This window comes from Hirundo rustica, chromosome 3 (assembly GCF_015227805.2).
Source record: "Hirundo rustica isolate bHirRus1 chromosome 3, bHirRus1.pri.v3, whole genome shotgun sequence".
Lineage (NCBI taxonomy): Eukaryota > Metazoa > Chordata > Aves > Passeriformes > Hirundinidae > Hirundo > Hirundo rustica.
In genome coordinates, this window is record NC_053452.1 from 70,571,404 (window position 1) to 70,587,210 (window position 15,807).

The 15,807-nt window shown below is 38.3% G+C and overlaps 1 protein-coding gene across 5 annotated transcripts in view; it reads right to left on the reverse strand.

Annotated features, from left to right (window-relative positions):
* The window catches only part of ARMC2 (armadillo repeat containing 2), a 69,761-nt gene that overhangs the window by 18,305 nt on the left and 35,649 nt on the right, over positions 1 to 15,807 (reverse strand). For all 5 annotated transcript variants that reach the window (XM_058420059.1, XM_040060303.2, XM_058420061.1 and 2 more), the window contains 3 exons: positions 15,340 to 15,485; positions 13,076 to 13,175; positions 1,047 to 1,362 (listed from right to left, as the gene is read on the reverse strand). In XM_058420059.1, coding sequence (XP_058276042.1) covers positions 1,047 to 1,362; positions 13,076 to 13,175; positions 15,340 to 15,485 — 562 coding nt within the window. The remainder of the gene's footprint in view (positions 1 to 1,046; positions 1,363 to 13,075; positions 13,176 to 15,339; positions 15,486 to 15,807) is intronic.

Consider the following 15,807-nt stretch of genomic DNA (forward strand, 5'->3'; position numbering starts at 1 on the left):
TACTGAACTGTCAGGTATCTAGGAAAACAAAATGAGTAAAATTCCTTCAACAATATTTGAAAGATTTTTCTCTTAGAGTGCCTGACAGAATGTTAACCTGTATAAAAGTCTGAAAGACTTATTTGTCCAAGGTCTCTGGCCTCAGAAGCCAAGGGTGAAGAAAATAAGAGGGGTAAGTTCATAGGGAGACAGAACATTTTGTAGTAAACTGACAGATAGAGTGCTCAAGAGGATGAGAAGGTGGCAGAGAGAAGCTTTGTAGGTCAAAAGCACTTACAAAATCATTAAGATATTAAGACAGTTTCAACCCATGAGACAGAACCAAGTTGTGAATCTGACCTGTCTCATCCCTCATGCCTGGTAAGACAGTGTACAATCAGGTTGGTTATCTTAACATAATATTTAATGTTCTCATTACACAGTAAAATACACTGAGCTGTTTTAGATGTATCTCATCCCGGTTAAACTCTGTTATGGAGAAAACAGACCAGCCCTGGTCTGTAATTAGGTTTACAAGGGGAGCAGTAAGTGGTAAAGGAACTGCAGTCCTAACCTTCCATTTGGAGGGAGACACTCTCTTCCATCTGAAAGAGATAAAGGTTGGAAGACCGAAAAAGAAGAAAAAAGTAAGACAAAATTCTTTGAAGAGCCTGAAAGTTATGGGTGCAGAGAACAGAAACAATACTTAGTCCAAAAGAGTCACAAAAAATACCCTAAAAAACAACCAAACCATCATCAAACACATCTATATAGCACCTGATAAGAACAAACTTTCCTTGTATATTAACTATCAGTGAGATGTATTTAGAATAAAATTTGTTTTCTTATCTTTAATGATCCTATCTGCAAATCTGATCACTGAATTAAAGACTTCTATGACATCCTTCCCCAGATACTGAGAAGTAGCAATGCCTTCACTGTCTCAAGCAGGCCTTCTATGTAAAACAGTTTAAGCCAAGTGACTCTGGGATTTTTTTGCAATGGAAAGTCCTAAACTCTCCTTACAGGCTGAATGAAGATAACAAACACAACATAAATTTTATTACCTAGTACTGTAACAAGTAATCCTACAACAGGATGGGCAGCTGCCAAAGCTGCGCCTACTCTAGGGTGAATGGAGAGATTGGCCAGCACTCTTATCAGTTTAATCAGAACATCTTCTGCTTCTGAAGGATACTTTAGGTGGTTTCTTCCTTTTCTATCATGGTGCCGTGTCGGTGCATTCAAATCAAGCTCATAGTAGGTTTGGAACAATGATATCAAGGTGTTAACACTTTCTTCTTCTTGAAAAAATTGCTCCCGGGACTGGTCATTCTTTTCTGTTAAATTACCAAGAATGAAGACGATACGGATAACCAAATCCTGCAAAACAATAAATAAACAAACCATGGTACATGGAAAACCTCAGAAGGTGGCAGCTGCTTGAAAAGAAGATAATACTTCATTTGCTTCCCAATTCAGATAACAGCACATCCAGAACAACTGAAGGAATGCCAAACACAGCAACCAGAAATAATTTTTTATGCTACCAATTTTCATAACCTGATTTACAGAAGGAATCAAAAACATCTGAGAGAACTAGTATAGCACTGGAGTAATTACTAATGGGATATACTTAGTACAGGTCAGCTATTTTTACCAAGCCCACAGTAATCTTAAAAATGTCTTAAAACCACATTTTATATAACTAGAATAATCATATGGGCCAGATTTTTCTAATCTTTCAAGTAAGCAAGTGTCAGCTGTGAGGGGCAGAGACCACAACCTTTCTTTTTCTAGGCCTGGTAACCATTGAAGAGGCTAAACTCCTTCCCCTTGATTTGTTACTGTTAAATCCCAATTAGGTTTTATTCATTTTGTTGTTTATTCTAATTGCTTACAGAGAGCTGAATTATTTGTTCCAGATTTTTACCAGAAATATAATCTAAATTGACTGGTCTGTCATTCCCCAGTTCCTCCTCTTCTTCCTTTTAAAAACAGACACCCTACAACCTTGCAATTCTTTGTAACTTTTCAAGAGTCCAAGAGATTGGGACTCCTTTCCTGTCCTTTTGTAAACACCAAAAGGTAAATTTCCTCAGCTGGTTTGATGACATTTAATATGCTTCAGCTTGAGACATTTCACACTTCACAGTGGTATCTATTAGAAACGCTCACCTTCTTCTGAACACCAGAACAATTATTTCCTTGTTGTCTTCTCACTGTACTATAAAAAGTTTTGTTTCTTTTTATGTCCCCTTGTAGTTGCACCTCATATTGTGCTCTTTTGGTGGTTTTTTTCTGATTTTATATGCTCTTCCTACCCTTTTATTTTTTCCATTGCTGAATGAGACCTACTTTCTAGTTTTGTAAGCTATCTTGAAATCTCATGATTTAACCAAGTTGCTCTCCTAAAGCACTTTCTAGCCTCACCTTCATTTTGTACATACTGAGATAACAATCTTTCAGTGGCAAGACTAGTGGATCCTAACTGAATGGCATTCAATGACATCCCCATCTTCTTCTTACCCACCAGTATGTGACAAGAAAAAAATAAATTCTGAAAGTCTAAAGTAACTCAAGTTTAAACTACTTAAAACATTTCCCTCTGTCACTTCATCAAACCCTACTCATTAAAAAAAAAAAGTCTGTAGCTTTAGCTTAATGGTGCAGGTAAAGTAACAGCATTTCTTCAAGTACATGAGAACCATCCACCTTTAGCTGCTCATCTGCTGTACTTGCAATAACCTAGAATTTTGCTAAACAATTCATATGCTGTTTTTCTTCAAATATAATTATATTTACACATATTCTAACTCTCCCTGTTACTAGTAACATAAGTTAACCAGGCACAGTCTAACTTGTTAAAGTATACAAGCTAATACTGAAGGAAAAACGATGTTTAGGCAGCAACTCCTTCTTTGTTACATGCCTTCATCAGTAAGTTTCAGGTCTTAAGCCTCTGCCACAAGACACTGGCAGTAACATCCTCATGGGAAGATGAGTGCTATGCTTGAACATGAGAAGCAGCAGTCTCCTAAGTGAGGAAATGGTTTTCACATCCGTGTATTTAATAATACCACTCTGTAGGACCCACTTCCACATTGTTTTTAGCTAGGCATCACATTTTTTTAGGATCTAAATGTCATCAAGACATTTTTTTATGAATACACTTAATGACTAACCACTAAGAGCTTTCACCTTTGCTGGCACAACACCCAACTCACAAAGGCTGTAAAAATTTGAAACAAACAACTGATGAATCAGAAGAGAGAACTGAAAAAAGCAGGCAGTCTAGTTTGACTCGTTTATATTGACTTTCTAATTTTGGTCAAAATGATATCAGCCCAGCAACAGCTCTACCCAATCAGGAAAGAGACAAACAGGTACTGCACAGCAATCAACTGATATTTTGAGAAGTGTGATCTCAGCTGTGCTTTCCACCTACAGCCCAGCAAAACAAACTTATAAAATACTTCTTTTTTAGCTAGGCACATCCGGCTTTAATAGAATAGTACCAAAGTTTCATTATCTTCCAGTGAAAATTTAACTAGCAAAGTCAAAGAGGAAAGCTGTACGACTTCTCCTGAGTAGTACAATGCTCAAGGGTTTCTATTATTTTTGGCTATATTTCTTTAAGTGCTCAGGAGTAAGGACTGCAGGAGTAAGAAACACCATCTTAGAATGGCTGTGCAAAGAAATACGTGCAAAGCTACATGATATTTTGAAATTGCTTGCAAGACTAAACCTATGCAAGGCCTATAGGCCTTTCTGTACATAGCACCTTCCTGTACATAGCAAAAAAATCAATATAATAGAGATTACTGTGCATTTCCACATGTTTGGTGTATTAACTGCATATGGAATTTCAGACATTCTTTCACACTTACAGAAAAATTACATTTATCAGATTGATTTATATAATATGGGAGTTTAAACATGTTTGTCTAAAGACAAACTAGATTAAAGATAGGAATTACACTCAGTTATTTCATCTTTTTATAGTGAGGCATTCACGTGAGACATGATGAACAGAGTGTACTCAAACCTGAGTGGAAGGCTATATACCAGAGCACACAGCTTCACTTACACAAACAAACTTGAACAAACAAATCAAGAAAAGCTTGAGAAAATAGTTTTCTTTGCTTCCTGTCTGTGAAGAAACTGTGATATGTTGGATTTTGAGGTGGTAATGGCACCACATATTCCATCAGCATTTAACTCTTATTATTCTGGCAACTGAAACATCAACATTTGATCATCATGGATATGAAAGATTTTTTTGCTTAACTACTTCCTAAAACTCTCTTCCTTGCACTGCCCTAGTAGCAAAGGTACCCCATGTACCTGCTGAGTCACAGAATCTGGCAGCAGTTTATCTTGGCAATTAAAGTGCACCTGCCTTTCAGTGTAAGCATGATGAGCACAGGTACAGACTGTACAGGCATCCTTATCACTATGGAAGGAAAGCAAATTAGGTCAGTAGTTCCTAACTAAAACAAGGATCAATAAGGAAGGACAGTCTAATCTAGAACCTGTGAATGCTGGCCAAGTACCTGTTGTTACTTTATTTGGTGTCTGGAGCCTCAGAATGAGGTGGATAGTACAAAACAAAAGGTCAGATGCCAGTGGCTGAGTTCCTATTGAATCATCAGCTGTAAATGAAATCTGCATTCCCTGTTACACAAATTTCAGTAGAGTTGGTCAAAATTCTACCACCTGGCCTGCTTCTCATTCAAATCTAATTCACACTTCACTTCCAAATTTGTATTTCTGCTTCATTATGCACCTTGGAAAGAAAATTTGGGAGCCTTCTTTGCAGGGTCTGATAGTCTACTTGTAAGCAAAATTACTGTAGTTATACTAACCCGGAGCGAATCTCTTCCCAATACAGTAAAGATTCATCTTGAAGTGACATTCTAGCTGGGAAAATTTATGTTCAAACCCAGAAATGACAGCTGTCACAATATGAAAAAACTCAATTTAAAGAATAAAAAAAGGCAGAGAGGGCAGTGGTGTAGAATACCCTGGAAGTATCAAAACCAAACCTCTTGATTGAGGAATGTGAAATAAGGAGAGGAGAAGCAGAGGGTAGAAGTTTTGCCACAGCAGGGAGTACCTTGTGAGTAAAGAGAACCTCCTTCCCCCTCCAAGTATTAAAGCATTGGAGGAGAAGGAGAGAACATTAGTAAAATGTAATTATACTTCTGTGTATCTACACTGTTGGACCCTACCCAATAATTTCTACATCCCAAAATCAGATCTGTTCAGCTAAACTTTTCAGAAGAGGGTTCATTTGCACTTACTAAATTTCAGCAATCAAGAATTTGTGCTTAGGTTTGTTTGTGGACACCTGGAAACCTGGGAAAGGTAAAGAAGAACAGCAAGCACACTGGCACCGGAAAACAATATTTGATGAAAAGCTGTGTAGGCTCTCTAAAAAAACAGTATTTCAGAAATTAAATTAATTGACAAAAAAAAAAAAAAAGTTGAAAACTATATCCTCCATGGTATTGCTCCAATGAGTGCTAATCTCACTGGTTAAAATCTTTATTGTTGTTACTACTTTAAAGCTGAACAGCTTTAGCCCCTATTTCTTATCAGCTCTTTTTTTTTCCTACTAAAGATTGGTCAACTAACAGAAACATCTTCCTTGTGCAGATTCTGTTAATAGGCAGCTTGCTAATGGTCTGACCTTTGTCATGGATACATTAATTTCCTTGAGGCATTTTAACTGTTATAACCCTTGTAGCTTTTTTTAGAGGTGTTTCCAAGATTTCAGCATCGTTTAGAGAAATCAAACCAAAAATGACAATAACATATTTTAACAAGTGTGTCTCACTAAGCAGTAATATCTTATTTTTATTATTGAAATTCTATTGTTTATGGTTCATTACAAACTTTGACCATTGCATTTCTGATCATTTTACCCTCAGTGTACAGATCAAATATTCTGCACTTTTCTTAACATTTTTGCTTTTTCTTTCAGCCAAAAAAAAGGAAAAAAAGTAAAAAAACTCAACTAAAGCATTAGGAAGATGCACATCCACTTTTCAGCTCAGCATACTTTTCAGTCAGAAATTGTACTGCAGGGAAAGAGTGACTTTCTGTAGTTATTCACATTTGTCAGCAGGGGAATTCCTTCAGAGTTGTCAGTTGTCTCCCACATTGCTGCCTCAGTATTTGTGATTAAGGAACTATCTGTGTGGCTGTCCAACAAACTAGAGAGGAAAGCAATGCTGATGATAACCAGGAAAAGACTGGGGTTCTTTTTTTCAGTTTTAGGGTTATTGGAAGCTGGGTCAGTTCTCTGACATGATGTATTTGCTGTCACACAAACAACTGTCCTCAGCCCAAAGGAGGGATGATGGCACAGAGGAAAAAGTGAGTAACCAAAACACAAAGAACACTTGGGTCAGCCCTGATAACCATTTATTTAGAGGCAAGCAGTAGACACAGGAAGATACCATTGCCCCCAATAACAATGTTAATAAAAAACTCCTTTGGTATCTCAGGAGACTGTGATGGCACTGGGCAGACCAATAACATTCTCCAAGTATTTAAAAGGCAAATGTGTACCTGAACTGAACACAGGTGCAGCACTACACTGTATAAGGAAGAGTTTGTGATTGCTTTTGGGCATTACATGACTTGTTTTATGACTGACTGAAACAGACAGATGGTGGGTTCCTGGGAGCTCAACACAGAGTTATCCATAAACCAACCAAAACACCAGCCAGAAAGACCAGTCACCACATGCAGATAAGCCTCTGCCTAATCAACAGAGCCAAAAACACAGTGGGAAAATTCCCTGCAGTTAGAGGCCTCACCTGTGACAACCTTCCCCACAGCAGCACTCCTAAGAGCAAAAAGGACGTTCAACAGCCGTGAAACAAGGTTCTTCTCTTTGGGGGAGACAAAAGCAATTCTCACAACCAAAAGCCTGCTTGCTCACAGAAGACAGTAAGTTGATTTGGGAGCCACTACCTGGCAGATGCATTTGGGAAGGAAGCTGGGCAGACCCAGGCACAGTGAACCTGATAAACGCGGACGTGACCTTAGAGAGGATGACAAGGCAACGTCTCTTCATTCAATAAATTGTTTCTGACAAACTGATTGCTAAATCAACCAGGTAAAGCAGTGTGTAAATTATAATTGAAAATGAGTGCAGTTCTTCTAGATGATGCAAGAGATGCAAAAATAACAAATATTTTCAAATGTATCAGGACTGGGAATTCTGCCAGAATCTGCAGAACTTGCATCTGCATCAACTTGTAATTGATGATCAGGATAAAACAGGAGCACTGAGAGAAGAAAATGTCATTGCAGAGAAGCTAAATGAGTTCTTTGCATTGATTCATGCCTACTCTGGAAGCAACTGGGTGATCTCAATGCGACAGCATTCTCCAGGGAAGGCTCATCAGAGCCATCTGTCCAAAACTGAAGTGATCACAAACAACTTTTAAGAACAAACTGACAAAACAAAGAGTAATCAATCACCCGGAGTGGATAATTCTCCAACAGTTCTAAAAGAACTAATCAATTAAATAGCTTAATTACTAACAGCACTATGCAATCTCCTAAAACTGTAACAAATGTGAAAAGATTCCAAGTGAGAATCAAATCTGGTGTCTGAACCAGATAAATTAGTAGAGACCACAAAAAAAGATCCAAAAAATGAGTGGACAGCCAGATAAACACGATCAGCTTTAAGATTTCTAATTTCTGACTTATGCATTAACTGAGTTCTTTGAAGGGATTAACAAACATGCATAAAAAAGACCTATCTGATACCACCCATGTGACTTTCCAAGAGATTTTTAACAAAGTCACTCACCAAAATCCTAGTGAAACTATGGGTCATGCTGTAAGGGAGAATGTCTTGGTATAGATAAACTATTAGAGGATGTGAAACAGAGTAAATTAGCAGTTTCTGCAATGGTGGAATATAACCAATGGAATTCCCAAGGTTTTGTGCTGGGATCTGTTGTATTCAATTTGTCCATAAACACAGAAAATGGACAGAAGCAGTGATATGGAAGAATGTAGTGATTTCACTAAGATATTCAAAGTACCAAGATGAAGGCTGACTAAAGAGCAGAAAAAGAATTGAGTCAGTTGGTAATAAAACAGCAGACGAAATTTAAATGCATGAATTTAAACATGAAAGGATCCATGGAAAAGAACAGAGCAAGCATATCTTCATGTATAAATTTACTGCCTTTGAACCAACCATAACCACCTATAAGAGCAATCTTGGAGTTAATGACAGAGTTTAATGATCACAGATCAAGAAAGCAAATAAAGTATTGGGAATTATAGAGAAATAAATTTACATAGACATGTAAATCTATGATATGGCCACATCTTAAGTGCTGTGATCTGGTTTCCTCCTCTCAAAAAAAGAGGTAACAGGATTGGAAAATGTTATGAGAAAAGCAACATGGATACACCACGGCATGGAACAATCTCTCTGTCAGAAAGGGCTAAGTAAGCAAGGACTTTTCAGCATGGAAAAGAAGCAACTTGAAGAGGGTAGGATAAGCATCTGAAAAATCAAGGGAGGTGTGAATCAAAACAGTGGGCTTCACCACATTTGCAATACAAGAACCAGAAGGCATCAGATAAAGACAGTAAAGGCCAAATTCAAAGTAGGCAAAAGGAATTGTTTGCTATGCAACTCCTTGTCAATGGATCTTTAACACGTTGAAAGTTTATATGGGGTAGAAGAGAGACTGTAGAAATTCACAGAAAAGAAGTCAGCTGAGGTTTATTTCGTATACAGCTGGCTGAGGGTGTTTCCAAACTGGAAAGAGTTGGAGGTTTGGAAAGTACACACAGGAAGTATCATACATGCCTGCTCCATTTTTACTGTCCTCTAGACATCTGAATCTCACCATTGACAAGTATCAAGAGCATGAACTGTTCATGCAATCCAATCTAATTATTATTTTGCTGAATAGGCAACTACTGCATCAAATTATGTCAGATTGTTAAACAAATGCTTCCCAATTTCAAAATTAGGCTACACTAAAGTGTAAGGGGACCTTTCTATACACCAGGCATAAGATTGCTTCTATACAAGTTTTAGTATCACACACTGTCTTTGTGCTCTTAGGATTGAAAATAGACTCCTAACTGCTAAAACATTACACGGAAGCTGACAGGGCCCCAAAATACCACCTAAGCTCAGGTAGTGCCTGACTTATTGACAGAAGCTACTGTCCTATTTAGGCAATGTCCCTGTTACAAAAGCAGGGCCTGCTTGTGACATTAACCACAGCCTGAGAAAGTCACTCTCCATGCAGTTTATCTGGAAAGCTTAGAGATGACAATGATGTGAGAAAGTGGAACAGTACCCTTCTAAAAGATTTCTGGAGATGAGCAAAAGTCTACAATGCTGACTAGAAACAGAATCATGCAAAGCTTATCCTGCAAGACAGAGGCTCTACTCAAACACTCCTGACAGTTTTGACAGCATGTGGCAACCACCAAGGATTTTTTTGTTGCTCCACACAAGTAAGGTCCAAAGCCAACTATGAACACATACTTCAGATGTGTGTAAAAGCCCAGTTGACTTCCCTAGTCCTACCCTGAAGATTTAGCTTTTCCAGTCTTCTGTATTCCTTACCAAAGACTATGACACATGGTTTTTATTATCAAGTCTTGCCAATTCAATTTCCCCAAAAGTCTGTCTCATAGAGTTGAATCATTACTCTTCCATTCCTTCTGACCCTTCCCCCCAAGAAAGAATATGAGCTGAGAAAAAAAATGGAAAAGAGCTGTAACTGCAGTGTGGAGCAAAGAACAGAGACTATTTGGGTTGCAATTGTGGAATTCAGTGTGTGATGTGGATGCAAGTCATTAACCCTATTTCCAGTGCTCCCATTTTTACTTTCACAGTATTTAGTACTTATCTTTAAAGTCACAGTTACGATAGCCCTTGAGAAAGTCTGAATGCTGGTTTTCCTCTATTTTCCCCTTGCATGCTGCTATGACTGCCAGTAAAAAAACCCGATCCCACAAAATTTGCAACCTGAAAACTCAGAAAAACACACGCGCGCACACACACTTCCTTTCTTCGCATATCAGTTTTTAGTTCTGAAGATTTTTAATGCTGTAATAATGATGAGTTTTCCTTCTCTTTGATTCTTCCCACAGCAGACAATTTTACTCACACTGGTGTTACTTCATTTCTTTTCAACACATATCAACTCACACTGTAACTCACTAGCTGTGGGCATTTTGAAAAAAAAAGATTAGCACTGCCAACTACACATCAGGAAAAGCATTTGCATTCCTCACAGCTCAAGTGTTTATTATATACTACAGAAAAAGTGGTGCATTACATTATCTATGTCCTTCTTTTTGTTTCTGCAGGGCTTCACTAAGCTGTCAACTGACAATTGCATGCTTGTTTCAAAACTGCAGTAAGAAATAATTATTCTGAAGATATTGCGTATATAATGAACACAATGCAATAGCTAAGTTTTTTTAATACACAAGCTACTTCTTTACTCATTTGTATTTTGATAAAACAACTGACAATTTAACACAAAACACAATGCTAACCTTGTGAAGATGTATTTTAGGACCACTTAATAGACAAATGAGAAGCTAAATTCTGAATACTAAAAATTAACAAAAAATTTGAGGTAGACCTGATCCTACAATTCATTATGACACAAAGCTATTATCTCAGGAACCTAGAAAACCTACCCTTAAAATGTCAGATTAAGTTTAGGATAAAGGTGTTACTTAATTAAAGATCCTTATTCTCGGTTTCATAATTTGTTGAGTTTTTAGTACAATGGTCACAAGGAAGAACGACTATAAATCTAGGAAAATATAATGCCTTTGTCATTTTTCATGTTATTTACATAGTATTTACATAGCATTTTACTAAACTGTCTTATGCAAGAGCAGCCTGAACCTAGAAATACTCAGACATGCTACAGAAGTGTTAATCAGCAGATATTTAGAAGAAGAGAAACAACTTAATCTTTGTTCCTCTTCCATGTGCATTATCACAGAAAACAGGGATGCTGGTAAACAGGAAAGGATCTAATTATTTTTGTATTTGGCAGGAGAAAGAATATTGTTCAGCATAGCCAATCTAGTTACCTTCATTAACTCCTTTCAACAATAGCAGCACAAAAGACCTCCTTCCAACAAATCTCCAAGAATTACTAACCCTGGGATAAATTGTATAGGATAACTAAATTATCCCAAACAAGTTTAGATGTGGATCCAGCCAAGAAAGTTCCTTATTTTTAAGACTGATCTTAATGTAATTTAATATCCTATGTTTTGGAACCTTGTTCCACCCTTATACACCTATGCTTTAGGTAAAAATTATTTTTTTCTTAAAACTTACCTGGCCATAAAGCTGAGTAATTTGCCCTACATAGGGCACTCCACTCTTACCATTGCATCAATCTGTAAGGCTTGGATCCTGCACCAGACTCTAAGGACCCGGTGCTCCAGTAAATGCAAGAAAGACCACTGTGGTACTGCAGGACAATAGAGCAACACCCTTGGAGTTCTAATAAAGTTGGCAGCAACTATACTCAGAATTTTACTTCATAATATGTGGCATTTTGACAAAATCTAAACATTTATTTCTACATGAACATCCCAAATGCGGTATTCCAGGCATGCTGTCTTCTCTGGTAAAGGAGAGATACATTTTGATATCTTACGCAGTTAGAGAGTATGGAAAGATGACTGAGGGTAAAATGATAATGGTATGGAAGTTACAGGGAAAAATACAGTTGTACTCCCTGGGTGAAACATGGTCAGCATATCTGACCTCCTACACACTATGCAATCTAAGGAGGACCCAACAGAGGGTGGAACAGAGTGGAGACACCATGACCAGGCACTGTGTTGAAACCCTTGCAGAGGAGGGAACTCAGTGGTACTTTCTAGTTGATAAGCCCTATAGCAGCTGAAAACCAAGGGAGATAAAGGAAAATGTCCTGCTCTTGAATCAGCAACTGTTATGAAATCATTCTACTTGGACTAACGCATGTCCCTGTCCCAAGGTTATCTCGGGTACCATCCTGAGATATCCACCCCCTAGTACAACCACTCCTCACTGATTAAGAGGTATGACCAAAGCCACTCCAGTTCCACCTAAACATAAAGAAATCGTATAAAAATTATTTAAGAATGGGGAGAAATGGGTGAAGGTTCCATTGCAACTTCTGGGATCAGCTGACAAGCTGAACCTGTCTTCTCCCTCATAGGGACACCTACCGTGTAAGAAATGTGATCTCTACATGCTGAATGATAGTCTCAGACCAGCTTTTATTGGGGATTAAAGCTTATTAGTGCATTTCTTTCAATTAGCATATTGCTTTGAATATATTTTTGCAGTCTGATACTATCACTGGCAAGTCTCAAACCTTAACCTTTCACAATTCTATTAATAAATAGTATTATTCTGCAAACTGTTAATGCGAGTCCTTCAAGGGCACTGCCCATTGCCCACAGCGGGTAAAGGAGGAGACCTGAGAGGAGGTTTCTCTGTCAGGTGTGTGGAACACATCCAGTGGGACTGCTTAGGGAAGGGTTCCATAATGGGACACTGTCAGACCGGTTGGGCACAAGGGTCACGGCTTTCCTGGGGCTCTGACAGACTAATCAAACACAAAGCGTTTGAGTAAATCTCCCCCTTTAACATCACAGTGAGGAACATATTTTCCTCTCCTTTCACATTGCTGAGCTCTAGAAAAGTCATGCTTCTTTTGCAGGTGAGGAGGAGAGGAGAAAGCCCAACATTTTCCTACTATTAAATATTCAAATAGCTTTTTGCTTTAAAAATATTTCTCAAAACTAGGAAAAAATAGGGACTTAAAGGACTGTTTCTACACATGGATAGACAAGTTAATCAACTGTCCTCTGTATTGCTTTGAATTTTTAATCTAAATTATTTCATTACAACTATTTACTACTTAGAAATGCAGTCAACCATTTAAAATATTTATTTGGTAAATGCATAAAAGTAGGTCACTGAAAACAAGCTTATACACAATAATACACAGACACATCAGAGGATTAATATATAAAAATCAAGAGATGAAAAACTGACCTGCTGCTTCTGGTATTTGTTTAGTAGGGCTAAAAATAAGATGTAACATCTGGAGCAGTCTGCTAAAGCTGCACAGAAGTCATTGTAGGTAGAAAGTTTGCTATAAAGAAGAAAAAAAAAAAAAAAAGTAAATGAACAGAAGGACTTTTTTCCACAAAACATTTTCTAGAAAGTAACTTTTGACTCTGTCAAAAGACAGAGCTGTATTTTCCAACAAATGAAGTGAATGCCAATACTCTGACTTCTAGCAGAGGCATGTGCAGTTATATAAGAGCACAACAGAAGCTTAGCTATCCTTGCCACAGTGAATTACAGGAAGAAGCAAACATAAGGAGCTTCCCAACCTGCCTCCCATATGGGCACAGTATGCTAACACCAGCACTTCTTAGCGCTAAATGGGAGAACTGGAATTTCAAGATGATGTGCAAAGTCAGACAAGAGGAAATAAGGGGTCCCTTCCCTAGTGCACATCTAGTAGAGCCCAGCAACAGCACTAAGAGAACACATCTCTTACCAGCAAATACAGAGAATGTGCCTCCTTGCAGGCAGGATTTATCTCTGCACATTTCTTAACAGCTGCTCCAGTCCTGCACTGCCCACCTTGACCACTGCCAAAGCAGGGAACTGGACATGCTTTGGTCACACGAGAAACACGCAATAACAGAACAAGCTAACACCTTACTTCTCATGTAGTCAAAACCAGAAAAGATCTTTGTTGATGTTCAATTACAACTAATTACAGGAAGATTTACAGTCTTATTGAATAAATAATCTCAATAGACTGAACATATTCTCTACGAAGAAGCTGCCTAAAGTTGATTGAGAGAATAATCATTCTATATTACTAGAAGACAAAACAAAATTCAAATATGAGCTCTTTACTGCATAGTATAATTTTTTTGTGACTGCAATTTCCAGGAAGCTAATTAAATTGATTTTATGGCTAATTTGTATTCTTGGAGCATGCAGTTCTAACCTTAAGGAAAAAACCTGAAGCGTAGGAAACTTTAAGTAAGGTAAGTTATTTTTTCTCCATATTGAATTCTGTATCAAGTAAATGTCCTTATCAGAATTACAGTGTAAGTATCAATTACATTTAATTACAACCCCATCATCCCACTTTTCATGGCATTTTCCAAGTAAAAGAAATGCTCCCTCCTCAGAAGAAGTAAATATGCTCAAAATGCTCTAATCATTGCTAGAGCTCATTTTTAGGAACAAAACTAGAGACAGATGTGAACAAGGTAGCATGGAATTGGGGAGGACATTCACATGCTTTACTGGTAGCACAAACAGCAAAGGAGCAGATTTGCCTGGTTTCAGCTGTGGGGAGGAAGGAATGCCAGCCCCTTACGTAGGCACTACTCAAAGCACAACTCAGCCTTATCCAGAAAGGAGAATGTGATGGATAATTTGGAGGAGAAGTCCATAACAGAATCTCATTGAACACAGAGCCACAGGCAACACAACTCAGTGCAGTAACAAAGCAGCAATGGCAAATACTTCATCCAGCACATCATCCATATAAACTGTGTTTATAACCCAACTACTCCTGAAATTACCAACAGCCAATTTCACAACTTCTTCAAAATCCTTACATTGTTTGCAAGTCCATTTAGCGCTGAATATTGCAAGCTGATGCTTGGTAACTGGAAGACTGAGAAACTATTCAGACTACAAAATTATCTTTTTGGTGACTAATTCATACTGATCTCCCTCTAAAAAGCACAACTTGGGAAGCAGCAGTTGGCTGCTCATAAAACTCAGATTCTTTCAGCACTTCCATCCGCACACTCAAGCCCTGATCCCAGGGATTAATCTCCTCAAACGTTCTGTAACAGCTCAAAACAATGAACACTGGTCACATTTTCTCTCTTGTGTATTTTATTTCACAATACACAGCTCCTTGTGTAATTTCTCTCATTATTTTTTTTCCCAACATGGCCTAAACCAGGATTAATAAATACCAAATAATTTATGCAGCTTTAAAATATAAGAAACGGTACTTAAAAAAAAAAAGTCAGAATCTATGGGATCAAAGAATGACGCAATACAACAAAATGTTTTTCACGGGGATGATGAATCCAAGTCTGTATGGCTACTATTAAACATTTCTGTAAGTATTAACAGAGACACAGTCGGCACACAAATCATTAAAAGCTACGCAGAGCTTTTTTAAAAAAGAGTGATTCAATGTAAATTTTCCAATCTTAGCGCTTGGAGGTTACTCAAGCAGGAGTTCCTCAAGCCGCGGTCACACGTACCTGAGGACCCTGACGATGCAGAAGCACACGTCCCGGTCGCTGCCGCGCCGCTCCAGCGCCACGCAGAGCTCGGGGATGGCACCGCTGTCGCTGAGCCGGCGCCGCGCCAGCGCGCAGTCCGCCAGGATCCGCAGAGTGCCCGTCAGCTGCACACGGAGCGGTGGAACATTGATTAACCACAGCTGCCCGCAGCAGAGCATGCTGCTGTGAAAATTCAGTAAAGCTCGGGGCTCGTTCATAGCATCTAAGGCAGTCTGCACGCCCCGTTAACATTCTGCTGGTACGGATAAACCAATAAGTAACAACAAGAAACGCGTAGGCAGCAAGACGCGTACTTGGGATAAATGTTTGAAAATGCAAGACTGATACTGCTCTTTGCCTGTCCTTCTATGAGGGACACATGATCTTCCATAGCCTTTAAAATCTTGCATGTATACAGGCATGTACCAACTGGAATTACGTGAAATG